The 16,498-nt window shown below is 45.3% G+C and overlaps 2 protein-coding genes across 2 annotated transcripts in view; one reads left to right on the top strand and one right to left on the bottom strand.

Annotated features, from left to right (window-relative positions):
• fli1 (Fli-1 proto-oncogene, ETS transcription factor) overlaps nt 1–10,804 on the top strand; it is a 23,646-nt gene extending 12,842 nt beyond the window's left edge. Inside the window, 5 exon segments of the mRNA XM_060074291.1 lie at nt 5,531–5,658; nt 6,662–6,724; nt 7,113–7,160; nt 7,387–7,772; nt 7,774–10,804. Of these exon segments, the coding sequence (XP_059930274.1) occupies nt 5,531–5,658; nt 6,662–6,724; nt 7,113–7,160; nt 7,387–7,772; nt 7,774–7,917 (769 nt within the window). The 3' untranslated portion in view covers nt 7,918–10,804.
• LOC132473928 (ATP-sensitive inward rectifier potassium channel 1-like) lies at nt 9,809–14,636 on the bottom strand. Its single transcript, XM_060074290.1, has 2 exons — nt 14,450–14,636; nt 9,809–13,669 (listed from the first exon to the last, which is right to left on the bottom strand). The coding sequence occupies exon 2, from the start codon at nt 13,662–13,664 to the stop codon at nt 12,540–12,542; it is 1,125 nt and encodes a 374-aa protein (XP_059930273.1). The 5' UTR covers nt 13,665–13,669; nt 14,450–14,636; the 3' UTR covers nt 9,809–12,539.
• Between the last annotated feature and the right edge of the window lie 1,862 nt (nt 14,637–16,498).

The following is a 16,498-nucleotide window of genomic DNA, read 5'->3' as shown; positions in this document are numbered from 1 at the left end:
AATGCGCAAAGCTGAGCACCTGCGCTTTCTCCAGACACCGACCTTGCTATATGGTAAACGACCGCAGACTGAGGTGCTCAGTCTCCCCACGTCGACTTCACTTGCGGAAAAGTGCTGATGATTCAGTCCTTAAAGTCCAAAGTAGCAGCTTTCGAGGATAAGACCCAGCACCGCTCAGTATGTAGTTTAACATTTGGTAGACAGGCTTGTGTGTTGTCTGGGACTAGCATTAGTATTTGCAGCCATTTTTATGTCAAAATGTTGTATAATTCAAATATTTAACTCAGCAAAACATATGTGCCGCTGTTACAGTGTTGTATTGCATTGATGGTGGGGCGTTCACAGTTTGATAAAAACGATAACACATAGCAAAACACCTCAGCTACGACTTCTGCTAAGTCACTCACACACATGACACACACACGCGTGTGCGCGCACACACACACACACACACACACACACACACACACACACACACACACACACACACACACACACACACACACACACCCTTTAATGCATCTGCATTGTGTTGAACACTGTTGCCAGAACTCTCTTCCTTTCTGGGCTGCACAGATGGCTTTTTAAAGCACCTGTATTACGGGTATTAAAAAGTTTACTCTGTCTGGGTCTCTCGCCCCTTGGCTCAGGTTATGGGTTAAAAAACAATCCATGACTCCACTCTCATGTCTATCTCTCTCTCTCTCATCTCTCTCTCTCTCTCTCTCTCTCTCTCTCTCTCTCTCTCTCTCTCTCTCTCTCTCTCTCTCTCTCTCTCTCTCTCTCTCTTTGAATGTCTTTATTGGCCCTATATTGTATTTTCTGCTCTCTCTCTCGATCAGACTTTTTTCTCAGTGAGTGTGTAATTGTGTGTGTCTGTATGTGTGTGTGTGTGTGTGTGTGTGTGTGTGTGTGTGTGTGCGTCTAGTATCCAGGCTTTGTTTTGACTAACTGCTCTCCCAGTCTAAGTCTCCTAGGAGCATGCACCACACCCCCAGACCGGAGTGGAAACTGGCTCAAGTCTCAGTCAGGCCTGGAAAAATGAAGGAAGAGAGAGAGAGAGAGAGAGAGAGAGAGAGAGAGAGAGAGAGAAGAGGGAGAGAGAGAGAGAGAGAGAGAGAGAGAGAGAGAGAGAGAGAGAGAGAGAGAGAGAGAGAGAGAGAGAGAGAGAGAGAGAGAATGTGTCTATATGTTTGTTTGTGTATGTGTGTGTGTGTGGGAAAGAGGGTGGAGGGGGGGGGGGGGGGGGGGGTTGAGCCAGCTCTGTTTGTGTGTATGTGTGTGTGTGTGTGTGTGTGTGTGTGTGTGTGTGTGTGTGTGTGTGTGTGTGTGTGTGTGTGTGTGTGTGTGTGTGTGTGTGTGTGTGTGTGTGTGTGTGAGTATGAGTGTGTGTGTGTGTGTGTGTGTGTGTGTGTGTGTGTGTGTGTGCATTGCTGTGCCCCCCTGAAGCTGCTTCCCCAGCATCATCTGTCCACGGCTGGTCTGGGGAAACAGTGATCAACCTGAAATAGGTCGTCCCTTCACTGGTCTCCTCTACATGGAGCATGCCGCTGATTGTCTGTAAAGTGGAGAGCCTCTTTAGTCTTTCCTTCCTCTTTCTGCATCATTAGGCTTAACACTAAAGTTCTCCAGGATGTGATAGAGATATGGAGCAGGCAACACGACAGAACGAGGGATTCTCCTCCCTGTCCCATTAGACGGTAGCGAGGTTTTACACGCTTGTTTTCTTTTGGAATTCCTATGTAGTGTTTCGTCTGACGTCTGTTTTTTTTTTTTCCTTATTTTCTCTCTCTCTGCTCGGCTGAGGTTTTTGTAACCCCCCTTAACCCCCCCCTCTATCCCACTACATCCCCCTCTTCCTCTCCCTCTCCACGTACCTTCCCCTTTCTCTCTCTCTTTCTGCCGTTCTTTCTCTCAGTCTCTGAACCCTTTATCGTCTCTCTCTATCATTCCCCTACTTCTTCGCGGGGTCCCTATCTTCCTATCTCCCCACGGAGGAGGAGAGACTCACTTTCTGCCTTTCTAAGCTACCTTCTTCTCTTTCCTTCCCGCCTCTGCATCCCTTGCTTCTTCTCACTCTCGCTTACTCTCTCTCTCTCTCTCTCTCTCTCTCTCTCTCTCTCTCTCTCTCTCTCTCTCTCTCTCCATCCCCCCATGAGCCGGTGACCTCGCACACTCGCGCCGGCTCGTGGAAGGAGGTACCCCCCCTTGTGTTTTTTTCGGGTCGGCGGGCTTTAGGAGCAGAGGGGAAAAAAAGGCCAGTTAAACAAAGAGTGGCTGTCTGAAGGCGAGGCAGGCAGGAAACGCTGGTCTCCAAGGACCAGCCTCCTCCCCCAACCACCACCACCTCCACCCCTCAAACCCCAAACGCCCCACCACGACTTCCACCACTACAACCACCACCACCACCACCACCACCCCCCCCCCCCCCCTCCACACCACCACCACCACCACCTCAACCACTACAACCACCACCACCACCACCACCCCCCCCCCCCCCTCCACACCACCACCACCACCACCTCAACCACTACAACCACCACCACCACCACCACCCCCCCCCCCCCCTCCACACCACCACCACCACCACCTCAACCACTACAACCACCACCACCACCACCACCACCACCATCACCACCACCTCCACCCCTCAAACCCCAAAACGCCCCACCACGACTTCCACCACTACAACCACCACCACCACCCCCCCCCCCCCTCCACACCACCACCACCACCACCTCAACCACTACAACCACCACCACCACCACCACCACCACCATCACCACCACCGCCACCCCTCAAACCCCAAACGCCCCACCACGACTTCCACCACTACAACCACCACCACCACCACCACCACCCCCCCCCCCCCCTCCACACCACCACCACCACCACCACCTCAACCACTACAACCACCACCTCCACCACCACCACCACCACCCCCCCCCCCCTCCACACCACCACCACCACCACCTCAACCACCACCACCCCCCCCCCCCCCCCCCCCCTCCACACCACCACCACCACCACCATCACCACCACCTCCACCCCCAAACCCCATCAAACCACCACAACCTCCACCACTACATCCACCTCTACCACCACCTCTCCCCCATACCACCACCACCACCTCCACCAATACCTCCTCCACCACCACACCCGCCCCCGACACCAAGACAGCTCCCCCAACATCACCAATACCTCCTCAACCCCCCGCGCCACCACAATATCTCCCCACCACTGCAACGCCTCCACCTTCACCATTACACCGGCCCCCCCGACACCACGACCACCTCCACAACTATCACTAAACCTCCCTCACCACCACCTCCATCACCTCCACCACCTCCAACATCACCCCCTCCACACAGGTTCCTGCCTCTCCCTCTCTCTCTCTCTCTCTCTCTCTCTCTCTCTCTCTCTCTCTCTCTCTCTCTCCTCTCTCTCCCTCCTCTCTCTCTTTCTTTTTTTCTCTCTCCCGCCCTCTCTCTCTCCACGCGTAAACTACTCGTAGTCATCTCCCGTGGTTCTCAACAGTTTACGATCTCCAGACCTCTCATCCTTCCTTCCTCAGCTTCTTCAGCACTCTCTTGTTTGTCCAGAGTTAACATGATGTTGGTGAATCGTCAGTCATCATCGTCTGGTTTCTTTATTCTTCTTTATTCTTTTTATTCATGAGAAAGAGTTGAAGTGAGGAGAACACCTGCGGATTTGGAGAAAAAATACAGATTTAAAATAAGAAGATAAAAATGTAGGGTTAGGGTTAGGGTTAGGGTTAGGGTTAGGGTTAGGGAAGAAACATCCTCTCGTTTGTAATATCCTGCTAAGGTAGTGCATGAAGAATTGATATGTAGTTTCAATGACAAAAAAAAAAGGATAATAAGGAATAGTGAATGTTGTGTATGTGTTCACACACCTCAAAAACACACTAAACATAGAATACGTCTCTCAAAGAAAGACCAATGCATCGAAAGGCCCACGTATCAGCAAGCTGTGGAGGTGGTCATTTGTTAAATTAGTCGTTTGAAATAGCTATTTTTAGTCCAGAAGAGGGCGGTATTGTTCAGGGTTTCACACCACTGCCTATGTGGTGAGGTAGTTGGAGATGCCATCTAAGGTCATGCAATCGCCACAGGAATCCCCTATGGAGTGGCTTCAGTTATTTGACCAATTATTTCATAGATGGTTGGTTTTTATGAGACGCTATATCCAATTTTAACCTCTCAAACAACGGTGTGCGTGCGTGTGTTATTGTGTGCGTGTGCGTGTGTGTTTGTGCATGCATGCGTGTGCTTGTGTATGTGTGTGTGTGTTTGTGTGTGTGTGTGTGTGTGTGCAGCTGTGTGTGTGCTTGCGTAAGTGTATGCATGCATACGTGTTTGCGCGTGTCTATGTGTGTGTGTGTGACTGCTCATCTGTGCTATGTAAAAAGGAATAGATTGAAACAATTGAGGCATGGTCATTCCACTCCGTTGCTCACTCTCTCACTGTTAAACAAAGATACCCACGCAGCGGCACTTCAATCAATTCACCCTAAATCTGCGTTGTGGCCTCTTCTTACCAATTCATATTCTAATTGTTTGCCATTCACTGCCATAATGAAGCAGAAGGGATTCTCTGAATATGTTTAGTTGCTTTCCTTATCGATTTTTAACAGGGTAGATCTATTCTAAAATCAGCATTATGGCTGCATGCCTGTCATTCATAAAAGGCCTTAGGGTCTCCATGCTCTGATGCAGGTTTATGTTCGCTATGCTCAAATGCTATCTCTGTACTGCTCTGTGTGTCTGTGGCCAGCTGCTTCGCCTACAGGAATTGTAATTGAAAACATATTCAGGGCCATTTATTTTTGGGCCTCTGCTGTATGCCAAATAAAACAGTTAACAATTATGCGTGTGTGTTTGTGAGTGTGTGTGTGTGTGTGTGTGTGTGTGTGTGTGTGTGTGTGTGTGTGTGTGTGTGTGTGTGTGTGTGTGTGTGTGTGTGTGTGTGTGTGTGTGTGTGTGTATGTGTCGGTGTGTCCTGTGTGTCTTTGTGTCTCTGTGTGTGGGAGTTTTTGTATCTGTGTGTCTGTCTGTCTCTGTGTGTGGGCGTGTGGCAAGTGTCTGTGTGTGTTGGTGTGTGCAAGTGTCTGTGTGTGTGCGTGTGCGTATGCTTGCGTGTGTATGCGTGTGTGTGTGTGTGTGTGTGTGTGTGTGTGTGTGTGTGTGTGTGTGTGTGTGTGTGTGTGTGTGTGTGTGTGTGTGTGTGTGTGCGCGCGTGTGTGTGTGTGTGTTTGTTTTTGTTTGTGAGTACCCTTGACTCCTCAATGTCCTGGTATATATATTACGTTATATTCCAGGGATATATGTGTGTGCATGTCACTAAACGTTAACTACCTTTACCCAAGTCTTTATTTTGACACTATGCAAATATTTCGAGACAAGAGTGTAAATAAATCTCTCTCTCTCTCTCTCTCTCTCTCTCCTCTCTTTCTCTCTCTCTCTCTCTCTCTCCCTCTCTCTCTCTCTCTCTCTCTCTCTCTCTCTCTCTCTCTCTCTCTCTCTCTCTCTCTCTCTCTCTCTCTCTCTCTCTCTCCACTTTCTCTCTCTCTCCCAGACACCTCATATGATGCTGTACGGCGAACAGGATGGTCAAACAATATGCACAGTGGAAAAGGTGAGAACACACATTGATTCTGATGTATACGCTTTGATCACATTCAATCCGTCTGCAGTATTTCCAATACGTGTGTGTTTCAGCCGACATGCTTAAAGTGGGTAGGGTTGGACTCAGCACAACTCACTGTGCCACAGACATTGCTGCCAGTGTCAGTAAAAAGGCTGTGCCCAATGTTCCACCCACTGGGTAACTCCACTGTGGTTACAAAGCGAAAACCATTGCAATCTCTCTCCTACAACACTATTTTACCCAAGTCTGGTCCATTCCAGAGCAGTTCCAAGATCCACAGAGTCCAGACATGTACTGTGGGGCGGACCACCAAAGATTAAACCCTCACAGCCGCTTAAGAGCACCAGCTACTGAACTTGTTTTCTTGGAAACCACTGCTGACATGCCATCGTGATGTAGCTTATCCACAACCTCCCATTGATGTTGACTCCCACTCTCTCTCTCTCTCTCTCTCTCTCTCTCTCTCTCTCATCTCTCTCTCTCATCTCTCTCTCTCTCTCTCTATCTCTCTCTCTCTCCTCTCTCTCTCTCTCTCTCTCTCTCTCTCTCTCTCTTCTCTCTCTTCTTTCCCTCACTCTCTCTTTCTTATCTTCAAATCACCTCCTTTGCTCTTTATCTCGCAATGTCTACTTTGTCCCTCTTTTTTGGGGAATTTGTCTCTTTGTTTTCTTTAATCTTCGTCTTCTTCTTCTTTCTGCTTCATCTGTTCATCTTGTTCGCTCTGGTTCTGCATCCCTGAACTTTCCATCCCGACCTCTTATATCCTCCTCCTCCTTTCCCTCCTTTTTTCACTCCCTCCTTCTCCTTCACCCCCTTCTCCTCCTCCACCTCTTCCTCTCCTTTTTCATCCATTCCTCCTCCTCCACCACCTCTTCCATCTCCTCCTCCTCCTCCCCTCCTCATCCACCACCTTCTGCTCCTCCTGCTCCTCCTGCTCCTCCTCCTCCTCTTCCTCCTCCTCCTCCTCATGGGTACTGTTGCTTCTCGACAGGCTCGCCAGTCGTCAGCCAGAACGGGTCCAACAAGACTGCAGAGCAGCCCAGAGCTCAGCCAGGTAACAGTTCACTGTATGCACACCCAACCTTAATACACACACAGTGCGCCCTTGGTGTGCTGGTGGGTATCAGATGACTGGTGAGCACTGCTGTTTTAAAGTCTCCTTGTGTTTAAGTATCAACATTACTTCGAATTGATGACAGAATAGACTCAGTTGTGGCTGAAGATCATGGTCAAGTACAGCCTCTATGCACGAGGGACTGAAGTACAGCCTCTTTGAACGCACAGCCCTCGTTCAACGCAAATTAAAAACAGCGAACAACATGCCAACAAGAAAACTCATTTTTTATATTTTATTCGCTTTTTCCTTTAATAGTCTCTTTTTTGGGGACTGTTTTTATATTTATCAAGCTGGGTAACAGTGTTCATTGCATCTTTCCCTACAGATCCTTACCAGATTCTCGGGCCTACCAGTAGTCGCCTTGCCAATCCAGGTAAGACACATCAGCCATGGTCATTCAGCGTAATTAGGCTTTGTAACATCTTTTGACAGGCTAGGCCTACTTAAGAAATGCTTTGCTTATGTTCATTTCTATATATTTTCCATATCTTGTAGAAAAAAGCAGTGCAAATGTATCAGAAGCCACTCCCCCATGGATATGCACCCCACCCTGCCTGACCCCCTGTGTGTGTGTCCCGTCCCCCCCCCTCCCTCCCCAGGCTCCGGCCAGATCCAGCTGTGGCAGTTCCTCCTGGAGCTGCTGTCGGACAGCGCCAACGCGGGCTGCATCACCTGGGAGGGCACCAACGGGGAGTTCAAGATGACGGACCCCGACGAGGTGGCGCGGCGCTGGGGCGAGCGCAAGAGCAAGCCCAACATGAACTACGACAAGCTGAGCCGCGCGCTGCGCTACTACTACGACAAGAACATCATGACCAAGGTGCACGGCAAGCGCTACGCCTACAAGTTCGACTTCCACGGCATCGCCCAGGCCCTGCAGCCGCACCCCACCGAGTCGTCCATGTACAAGTACCCCGCGGACCTGGCCTACGTGCCCTCCTACCACGCCCACCAGCAGAAGGTCAACTTTGTGTCCCAGCACCCGTCCTCCCATGCCCGTCAGCTCCTCCAACTTCTTCGGACCCAGCGCCCCCTACTGGAGCTCGCCCACGGCGGGGATCTACCCCAACCCCAACGTGCCGCGCCACCCCAACTCCCACGTCCCGTCCCACCTGGGAAGTTACTACTAAAGCCCCCCCCCGCCCAAAAAATAAACCTTCTAATCCTGACCCACAAGTGTTCTGCAATAGTCCTTGTCGCCTTAGCCCCTCCCCCACCCCCCCTCCCCGCTCATGGTTTTCTACGATGAACGTTCCATGTTCACTGACCTGCACTCAAATGACAACAGAACCAACGACGCCTTTTACCCCTAGATGCACGGCCAGTGGGCTCTGCAGAAAGTCTGCTTCCAAACGGCTTCATGAAGGAAGATTTTGGAGGATTGAAGGATTATTTTATATATATATATGTATATATACATATATATATATATATATACAATCTATATACACATTTATGTGTAGAAATAAAAAAAGAAATAACTGGATGTTATGGTCCAAAAAAATGGAATACTACTTAACCTTATGAGACTCGCAAATGTTTCCATGTTTGTTTCTACCTTGGACGTGAGTCTGTGTTTCCTGTGCCTTTCTCCTTCCCTGTCTTTTTCGGGGAAAGAGGCACAGATGGGACCCATAAGTGTCCCGTCCAGACCCAACTCTCACAGACACCCACTCGTACCTATACCCTACCCCACGGGGAGAGAGAGCATCCAGAGGCCTGCTCCCTCACCTCCACTCCCCCCCACCCCACCCCCCCTGCGCTTGACCCACCGCTAGCAGACATGAGCCTAGTCTTCACGGCTCTTAATCGACATCTCCCTCAGTACATTCATGTATAGTATGCATGTGCATAGCTGCCTATTTTATACTTTCATCCTAAGATAGTCATGTTGCTGGTTTCCTTGCAACTGGCTGGACAACCCACCCACCCCCCATCCCTCCCCCCCCCCCCCCACCCCAATGTCTCTACCTGCTTCTCTCTCCATCTCCCAGGTCCCCTTTATGTATGTGTGGAGTCCTTTGAATCTCGTTGACTTTTCTCAGCACTGAATGACATTTTGGCAACAAATATGTGATGTAACCGTTTATCTTATCCTCCAAACTGGAAAGCTAGAGAAGAGTTAAATGCCAAAGACAGAAGCGCTGTATGTTTTGCCGGCCGGGTTCACTTACTTTTGTCGTAATCCTTTTAAATACTTTGTTTGCTCTAGCATGTCTGGATTATATGACGGCGATGTATTTTATTTGTTTTTCATTTGTTTTCTGGGCTGGGCCTTTGGTTCCCTTTCGCTGGAGAAGCTCATTCACAAAGTAAGTGAAGCAATTTGTTAGAGAAATTCATCCCAGGTCTGATGTTTCCAGCGAGGCCCCACACACCAAGGCTGTTCAAATGTGGACGCGTTGTTTGTCTTCCAAGCGAGTCATTCCCAGAGGGTTGGCTTATGAACTAAGTAAGTATTAATGTGAATGTGTTGGGGTTTGCTTGTGAAACATTTGGAATGGAGTGCCAAGAAGCAAAATGAAAAGGTTGTCAGATGTTTTCATTCTCTCACCAGCAAGTCAAGAGTAGGTTATTTTGCACTCAGGGCCTTTCATCTGGAATTCAAAATAAAGTGTAGATTTAATGTATACACTTGCAACTTTGGTGCATTTAATCCCAAGTGCCTTAACATACGATTCCATCATTACTTTGTGAACTGGTCCCTGTAGACCGTGACGATGTAGAAATCTACCATATCTAGCCTATTTTATCTGGCCCTGAATCTGTCAACGTTGGGTTTTGAAGTGCACTTTGACAGCCACAGTTATCATCATTGCTTCCCTCCTCTATTCCGGGCCGGTCGGTGGTCACCCATCATGACTCCGTTTCCATTCCACCAGGGCATGAGCTTGGTTTGAGAGCAGGAATTTGCTACCTATTTTAAGTTCCTCACTGATCAGCAAGATGCACGTGTCTCAAGTCAGGATTTGACCCTAATCCATCATCAGGTGATTTTTTTTGTTATTTTTCGATGGCAAAGTATTTCTTTTGAAATATCTGAAAATGGACACTTGAACAATGAATTGCTTAGGAATGAGTCGTTTGTCAAAGAACCAAACAAATTAAGTATGACAAGATGAAACAAAGAAATCCTCAGATTCGCGAACGCTGTGCGTTTGTCAGACCTATGTTCTATTATTTTGTAAGCATCATTCAACTAGGCATTAAAGCAACTTACTGTATAAATTATGCAGAGTTATTTTCATATGTGACACAGTATAAAGAAAAATCAAGAGAATTAATACGAGTTGACCTCGGTCAAAAATGCAAACCTTTTGAGTCCATTTCTGCTACGTAGTTTGTTCAACATTTTATATCTGTACATTTGGGCAATACATTTTTACTTTAATGTTTCATGTGATTTTTATTATTTTCGAAATTTGATTTGTAACGTGCTCCGTGCCTTGAAGTGCACAAGATTTGTTTCTTTTTGTTGTTGCTAATACCACAGATGCCTGCTTCTTATTTCAAAAGCCAATTTAAGGGAAATTATGTTTAACTCTGTAATCTTCATATATTGATTGTGGTTCATTTTCATTTTGAAATCACTTCTCATGCACAATAACCCATAGATTTGGCAGCTTTCCATGTGCCTTACAATCTGCTCAACAAAATATGCAAAACATTACCAACAATGTTAATCAGCTTTTCTTTAAGTTCCATAGCTTTAGACAAGTCAATCGGAAGGGAACATGTAATTTGTAGCATTTTTTAGAATTTATTCTAAATCTGTACCCATTCATGTGTCTAAAAATAATTATTGAAAAGGGAACCGTGCTACTTATTATATGCAATGTATTTTGGAGATCAAATATATATATACATATATATATATATGTATAATTTACAATTAACCAATGTATTATTATTATTATTATTATTTTTATTTCTGCAATCTATTAAGTAATACCTTTTGAAAAAGGGCTTTTGTATAGGAAAAATGTGACCAAATAAATGTTTTTACCTCTCAAAGTATATTGTCTGTTGTGTCAATTGTATTGAAGCATAACAACTTATGAAAATATTTAAATAAGTAAAATGCATTAGTACTCCCTAAAGGCAACACTTGGCTATTTTCTGCTGTCTCCTTTTTAATTGTCATTTATTATCCTACAAAATAAGCCATTCAGGATATTGTCTGGTTTAAAGCCTTTGTGCATCAGAACATTTTATTCCCACTCAATTTTTGCATAAACACATTCTCCTTAATTTAATAATGTTATTGACAGGACATGTAATGGAGTTAACTTAAATTAACTAACAATCAAATGGAACAGACGCTTTACATGCATTCCACAGATTAAGTCTTTAATAACTGGTGGTTGGATATCTCAGTATATGTGTTGTTTAATAACTAACAACATACCTTTGGAAGTGAAAAGTTTACATTTGTGATACATGTTTCAGCCACAAGAGGCCAGGCTTTAACTTCTGGTGCTATTTAATAGATTTACGATGAGTAGGCAGCGTGCAAGGTTCAACATTTGACTGGCTTATCTTATTATCTTGCTCTTTGAATTAATTTCAAACTAAATATATTTAAATAGGGCAATTAGACATGTGGTTTATTAGTAATTATCATAACAACTGCAAACATTCGTTTTGAGATTTTTAAGCTAAGCGTATACTCAATGCTCATTTACTGTGATTACACAATACTGTGTATCGTGATTTATGTATTTATTCTATAATTATATATTTTTCTTACTTGCCTCCTGGTTCCTATTGGTATGCTTGCTATTGCTGTAGTATGGTATGGCCAACGTGCATTTCCTCTACCCTAAACAAGCTCAAGAGTATAATCACAAATTCAATTTCTCTGTGACAAATAACAAGAGCAGTATCGGGAAAGATGCTTTTAGCATCTGGACGTTATGATAAATACCTAAACTAATTGTCTTCTTTTCTCCAACAATTGCATCCTGTCGTGCTCAGAATTTATTTGCTGTCACAACTTTGCTTTGTTTTAGAGATGAAAAGCATGAACAGGGGATTGCACCTGTTGTTTTGTTTATTTGACCTTTCTGAACACAGATGTGAAGTACTGCAATAGCTTGGTTGGAACAGAATATCACATAGAGCAATTTCTGTCAGTGCAAAAATAACATTTAATTTATTATCTAAGGTCCAAAGCATTAAGTAATGACTTTCATATATTATTTATTGCTGCAATCAGCCATCCATTAAGTGTATTCATAAGAGCGTTTTTCTCACAGTCTTTCCAGGCAAATAACAAAGAAAGGATAATAGGAACTCCTATTGTTTAAAATGAATGAATGTTCACACTTTGGTCTCTAAAAAACACGCATACAGACAATGACAAGAATAAATTAGCAACTTTCTTAAAATTTTCTAAAAGGCTACGGTGAAAAAAGTTAAAGGCTTTCAGTAACAAGATGGTCAGGAATTTCCCAAGGACAAGTGGCAGGATATATTTCAATATCCTTTCGGTCAAACCACTCAATCCAAGCATTCCTCATCCTTTCAATTCAGAGCATTATTATCATTGCTGATCGGTTTGCTTTCTCTCTCTTTCTGTGGTCTGACAGGAACAGCCATGCGTTACATACAAATACATCACAATGGCTTGGCCGACTGTAGGCTACAATTTCTTCACTTGCATTGTGATTCTTGGCACCTGCTGTCACACATCGTTCTTGTCTTTCATATACGCAACAGAATTCATATTTCCCCCGAACAAAAGGCTGTCTCACATCTTGGTGACTGTAGGGTGCTGCTCAGAAATATCAATGGCCTCAAACCCCTGATTGACCTGTCCTTCCCTGGAGTGGAGATGGTGCCCTTTGAGGTTGTGGAAACAGCAGACACAGTGTGCAGTGGTCACAGGCACTACCCTGGAGAAGTTCGAGAAGTCCACCCTGTACTTGCCCTGCTTGCTCCTGGAGATGATGGGGAGGAAGTCATAGCCCCACATGATCTCCCTAGGGATGAAGGAGGTGCGCACCTGGCACGAGGAGCTGGTGGACTCCGCTGTGCCGTCCAGAAACACCACCAGCTCAAACTCCTGCCTGTGCAGGGTGTCCACGGCCATCTCGAAGAAGGGGCTGTTCCTGTCGATCACGTGGTAGAGCGTGAGGGGACACACGAAGAACAGGTTGTCCTTCCCTCCTTCCACCGTGAAGTCGATGTTCACCTGGTCCATGATGATGGTCTCCCCGTCTGCCGGGTGGGTTGTCCTCAGCAGCTTGCCGTAGATCTGGCTCCCGATCATCAGAGTTTTCCGCATGTTGGCCACACGGATGGAGAGGCACAGGGTGCCCTTCTTGGGACAAATGACGGCCATTTCGCTGAAGGTGATGGTCTTGGCTCTCTTTTTAGGCAAGGAGATTTTGGACAGGATGATGCCGCACATGAAACAGTTGACGATGGCTCCGATCAGGGACTGGATGACGATGAGGGCGACTGCCCCCGGGCAGAGAGGGGTGATGGCGCGGCCGCCGTAGCCGATGGTGGTCTGCGTTTCCAGGGAGTAGAGGAAAGAGGCGGTGAGTCCCTGCACGTTGTCCACGCATGGCGTATGGCCGTCGGGCGGGTTCTGCCATGATAGGTCTCCGTTGCTACGGGCAATCCAGTACCATAGAAGACCAAAGATGAACCAGCTGAGGGTGAAGGCAGCAATGAAGAAGAAGAGGACGAAGCGCCAACGGATCTCCACAAATGTGGTCCAGAAGTCTGCGATGAAGGCAAAGTGGTTGCTGTACATCACGTTGCCAAACTCGATGTTGCAGCGGCCATCTTTGGTCACTAACCTATTTCTACGAATTCTTCGTTCCAACAGCCTATTCTGGAGGTGCCTCTGGAAGAATCCACACATTTCGTCTGGCGGATTCAGGGAAGACAATATGCATGTTAAATAGTTGTAGGGTTAGAGAAAATTAAGAGAAAATGAACCTACGTTTCCATACTATGAGAATGGAATACCACTGTATTCACAACTTAGGATCATGGTTTTAGAAACGCAATGTATGGAACCTGGTCCTCATTATGAATCTAACCATTGCCATTGTGATTTTACTGCAGCTGATATATGTCCTTCCTGATGCAGAAAACCTTCCATTTCCATATTCTATATTCCATGAGGAAAATCGCCAAGGCCCACAGCTATGATGATTGATTCTTTTTGATAATTAACCCGTGCCTGGAAACTTATCTTATCCTGTATAAGTTCAATTTCACTCGAAATGTAGTGGTCTCTGTTCCTTTAGTGGATTCTGACTAATAGCTGACTGTATGCTGTTATTGTGCGCTGGAGGTTTAGACTGAAAGCACTAGCTTAAGTTCAGAGACAGAAAAACTAAAATAATTGGAAAACCACACTGTGAAGTGTTTGTTTCTATCAATCTAAAAGGTTTAATATCACATAATATACCGCAATGAAACAACTTAATGAGGCAAGTAATGTCCTCTGATGATTTCAACTCATCACTTTTAAAAAGCAAAAATAGAATCAAACAACTGTTGAAACAATTATATGCATCTTTTGGGGCGATAGTGTGTTAAGATCCAACTTTAATGACTTTAATAATACAGGATTTATCTTTTACAGTTTTAGTTTTTTTTCTAATACCCCCAAAGAAAATCACCTCAATCCAAACATACCTCTTTCAATAGATGTTGTGTGTAGCCTCCTGACAGCTTGATATCCGTCCGATCAATACAATTAAATCCTAAGAAACAGTCCAATCGCTCGTTCCACGTTATTCCTATTGGTGGTTCAGGTGAGTCCTGAGGGGTGTTCTATTGTTTCCAAAATGATTCCACACCTCTACCTGCTCACTCTTATAATGTCCTACCAGCTCTAGCTCCCCAGGTGATGTTTACGCCCATATATACAAAGACAGGGAGCGCACTCCCACTTGTGTTTACCCCACAGCGGCCTGGCACCAGGAGCCAGGCCGACCTCTGCCTGCCTTTGTCTGTTGTGATTGAATAAAACTCTGCAGACAAAGGAACTGTGCACCTTTTAAGAAATGTGTGGCAAGAGACAAAGACCAATCTTTTGGAGAGAAAAAAAAGACGTTTCAATCATGTATTCTGTATGTACGCGTGTGCACACGTGTAATGACGTACGTGACATGGGAACGAGGGAAATTGGGTGTACGTCGAAGGTTGATTGTGGCGTGACAGAGGATAAAGACAGAAAGTCTGTGTCCCAGTTCTAAACGGCAATATCCCCTCGGAATACTAGTAGTTATGGGGCAGGGGAGAAGTATTATGAATGCCAAGAGAAAATGCTTTGAATGCTTAAGCGGAGAAGAATAGAAATTGTAATGGGAGTCCTTGTTCACAGCCTTCGAGGCAAAGGTGAGGAACAGGGCGTTAGATTTCACTACACATTGTTCATCTGGGATTGTGCGAGCCGTTGAGAACCATTCCGGGGCCTTGTTGGCAAACACCACGATTGTCCTTATTATCCGGAGCATTCTCCACTGTAATTGATGGAGGGTGGCTCAATTACTGGACAGTAGATATGTGCTCAAAGCGGGGGGGGGGGGGGGGGGGGGGGGCTAGACTAATGAATAAACAGGCTAACTTGTTCCAAGGTTCTGACATGCAAATGCTATTCAATTGTTAGAATGTTATTATGTTAACATTTAGATTAGAACAAATGAAGGGCAGCTTGACTAGTGGCATTTCTATTTGACGTGTAAACGTGTGGAATTTGTTGTGTAAATTGGCTGACAGACATTTTGGTACCATCTGATTAGACAGGTTCTGACATGCCTCCAACAATAGGCAGGTGGTTCCACCAAGTGCCATTAGCGTAACTAGTATCACATCTACCGCTTTATCTTGAGGATTACAGTATGTTTGAGCACTATGCAAAGCCATGCAAACAAACGACTGTGGATCCACTTTAAATATTGATAAATCGGTTGAGAACTATTGTTAGTACCATTGATTATCAATACACAATAGAGGCAGAGGTGGGCCCAAGCCTTTGATAACCAAATGTATTTTGTGGACGGTAAACAATAGCAGTTTCTCCCATCAGCACCTTGAGAAATTCAATGATTAAATATTGGTTTCTGTGATAGTTTCTCTCAGCCAGCCTGAGGAAAAACAAGTCAGTATTTGATTGAATATAAGTTAAAGATAAAATTGTTTGTGTCTTTCCCTTTTTATATATTATATGATGCACACTATATATTGAAATATGATGACATTTATATTTTATTTGATGTGTCAATTTGGTTGAAGTGCATAGAATTGTCGGAGTTTAAATATAACAGGGGTGACAGCAGGGCCTTCTCAGTTGCCACACCCTCCCTCTGGAACTCCCTCCCCAACCACATCCGACAGGCTAACACAGTCCCATCATTCAAACAGGCCCTCAAAACCTACCTTTTCAAGATTGCTTTCACCATATAACCTCCTTCCCTTCTCTCCCCTTCCTCCTTTTAACGATTTCAATTCAATTTCAATTTCAATTCTATTTGAAAGGGACCATGTGCAATTAAAACATAAATGTAACCATTTGATGCATCGCACCAGAGTTAGCGCTATAGGTTAATTAACATCCGCAGTCTCTAGTTACAAGTAAATGCAACACATATAAAAAAATCAAACATCACTCAACACTACACCCAAACACATACACACATTGTCAGCCCCATGGGGAGATAAAAGTGACTGAAATAAAAATGA

The sequence above is a fragment of the Gadus macrocephalus genome, chromosome 16, assembly GCF_031168955.1.
Source record: "Gadus macrocephalus chromosome 16, ASM3116895v1".
NCBI classification, from domain to species: Eukaryota; Metazoa; Chordata; class Actinopteri; order Gadiformes; family Gadidae; genus Gadus; species Gadus macrocephalus.
Note: the sequence above shows the minus strand (reverse complement) of the source record. Positions and strands in the feature narration are given on the sequence as shown.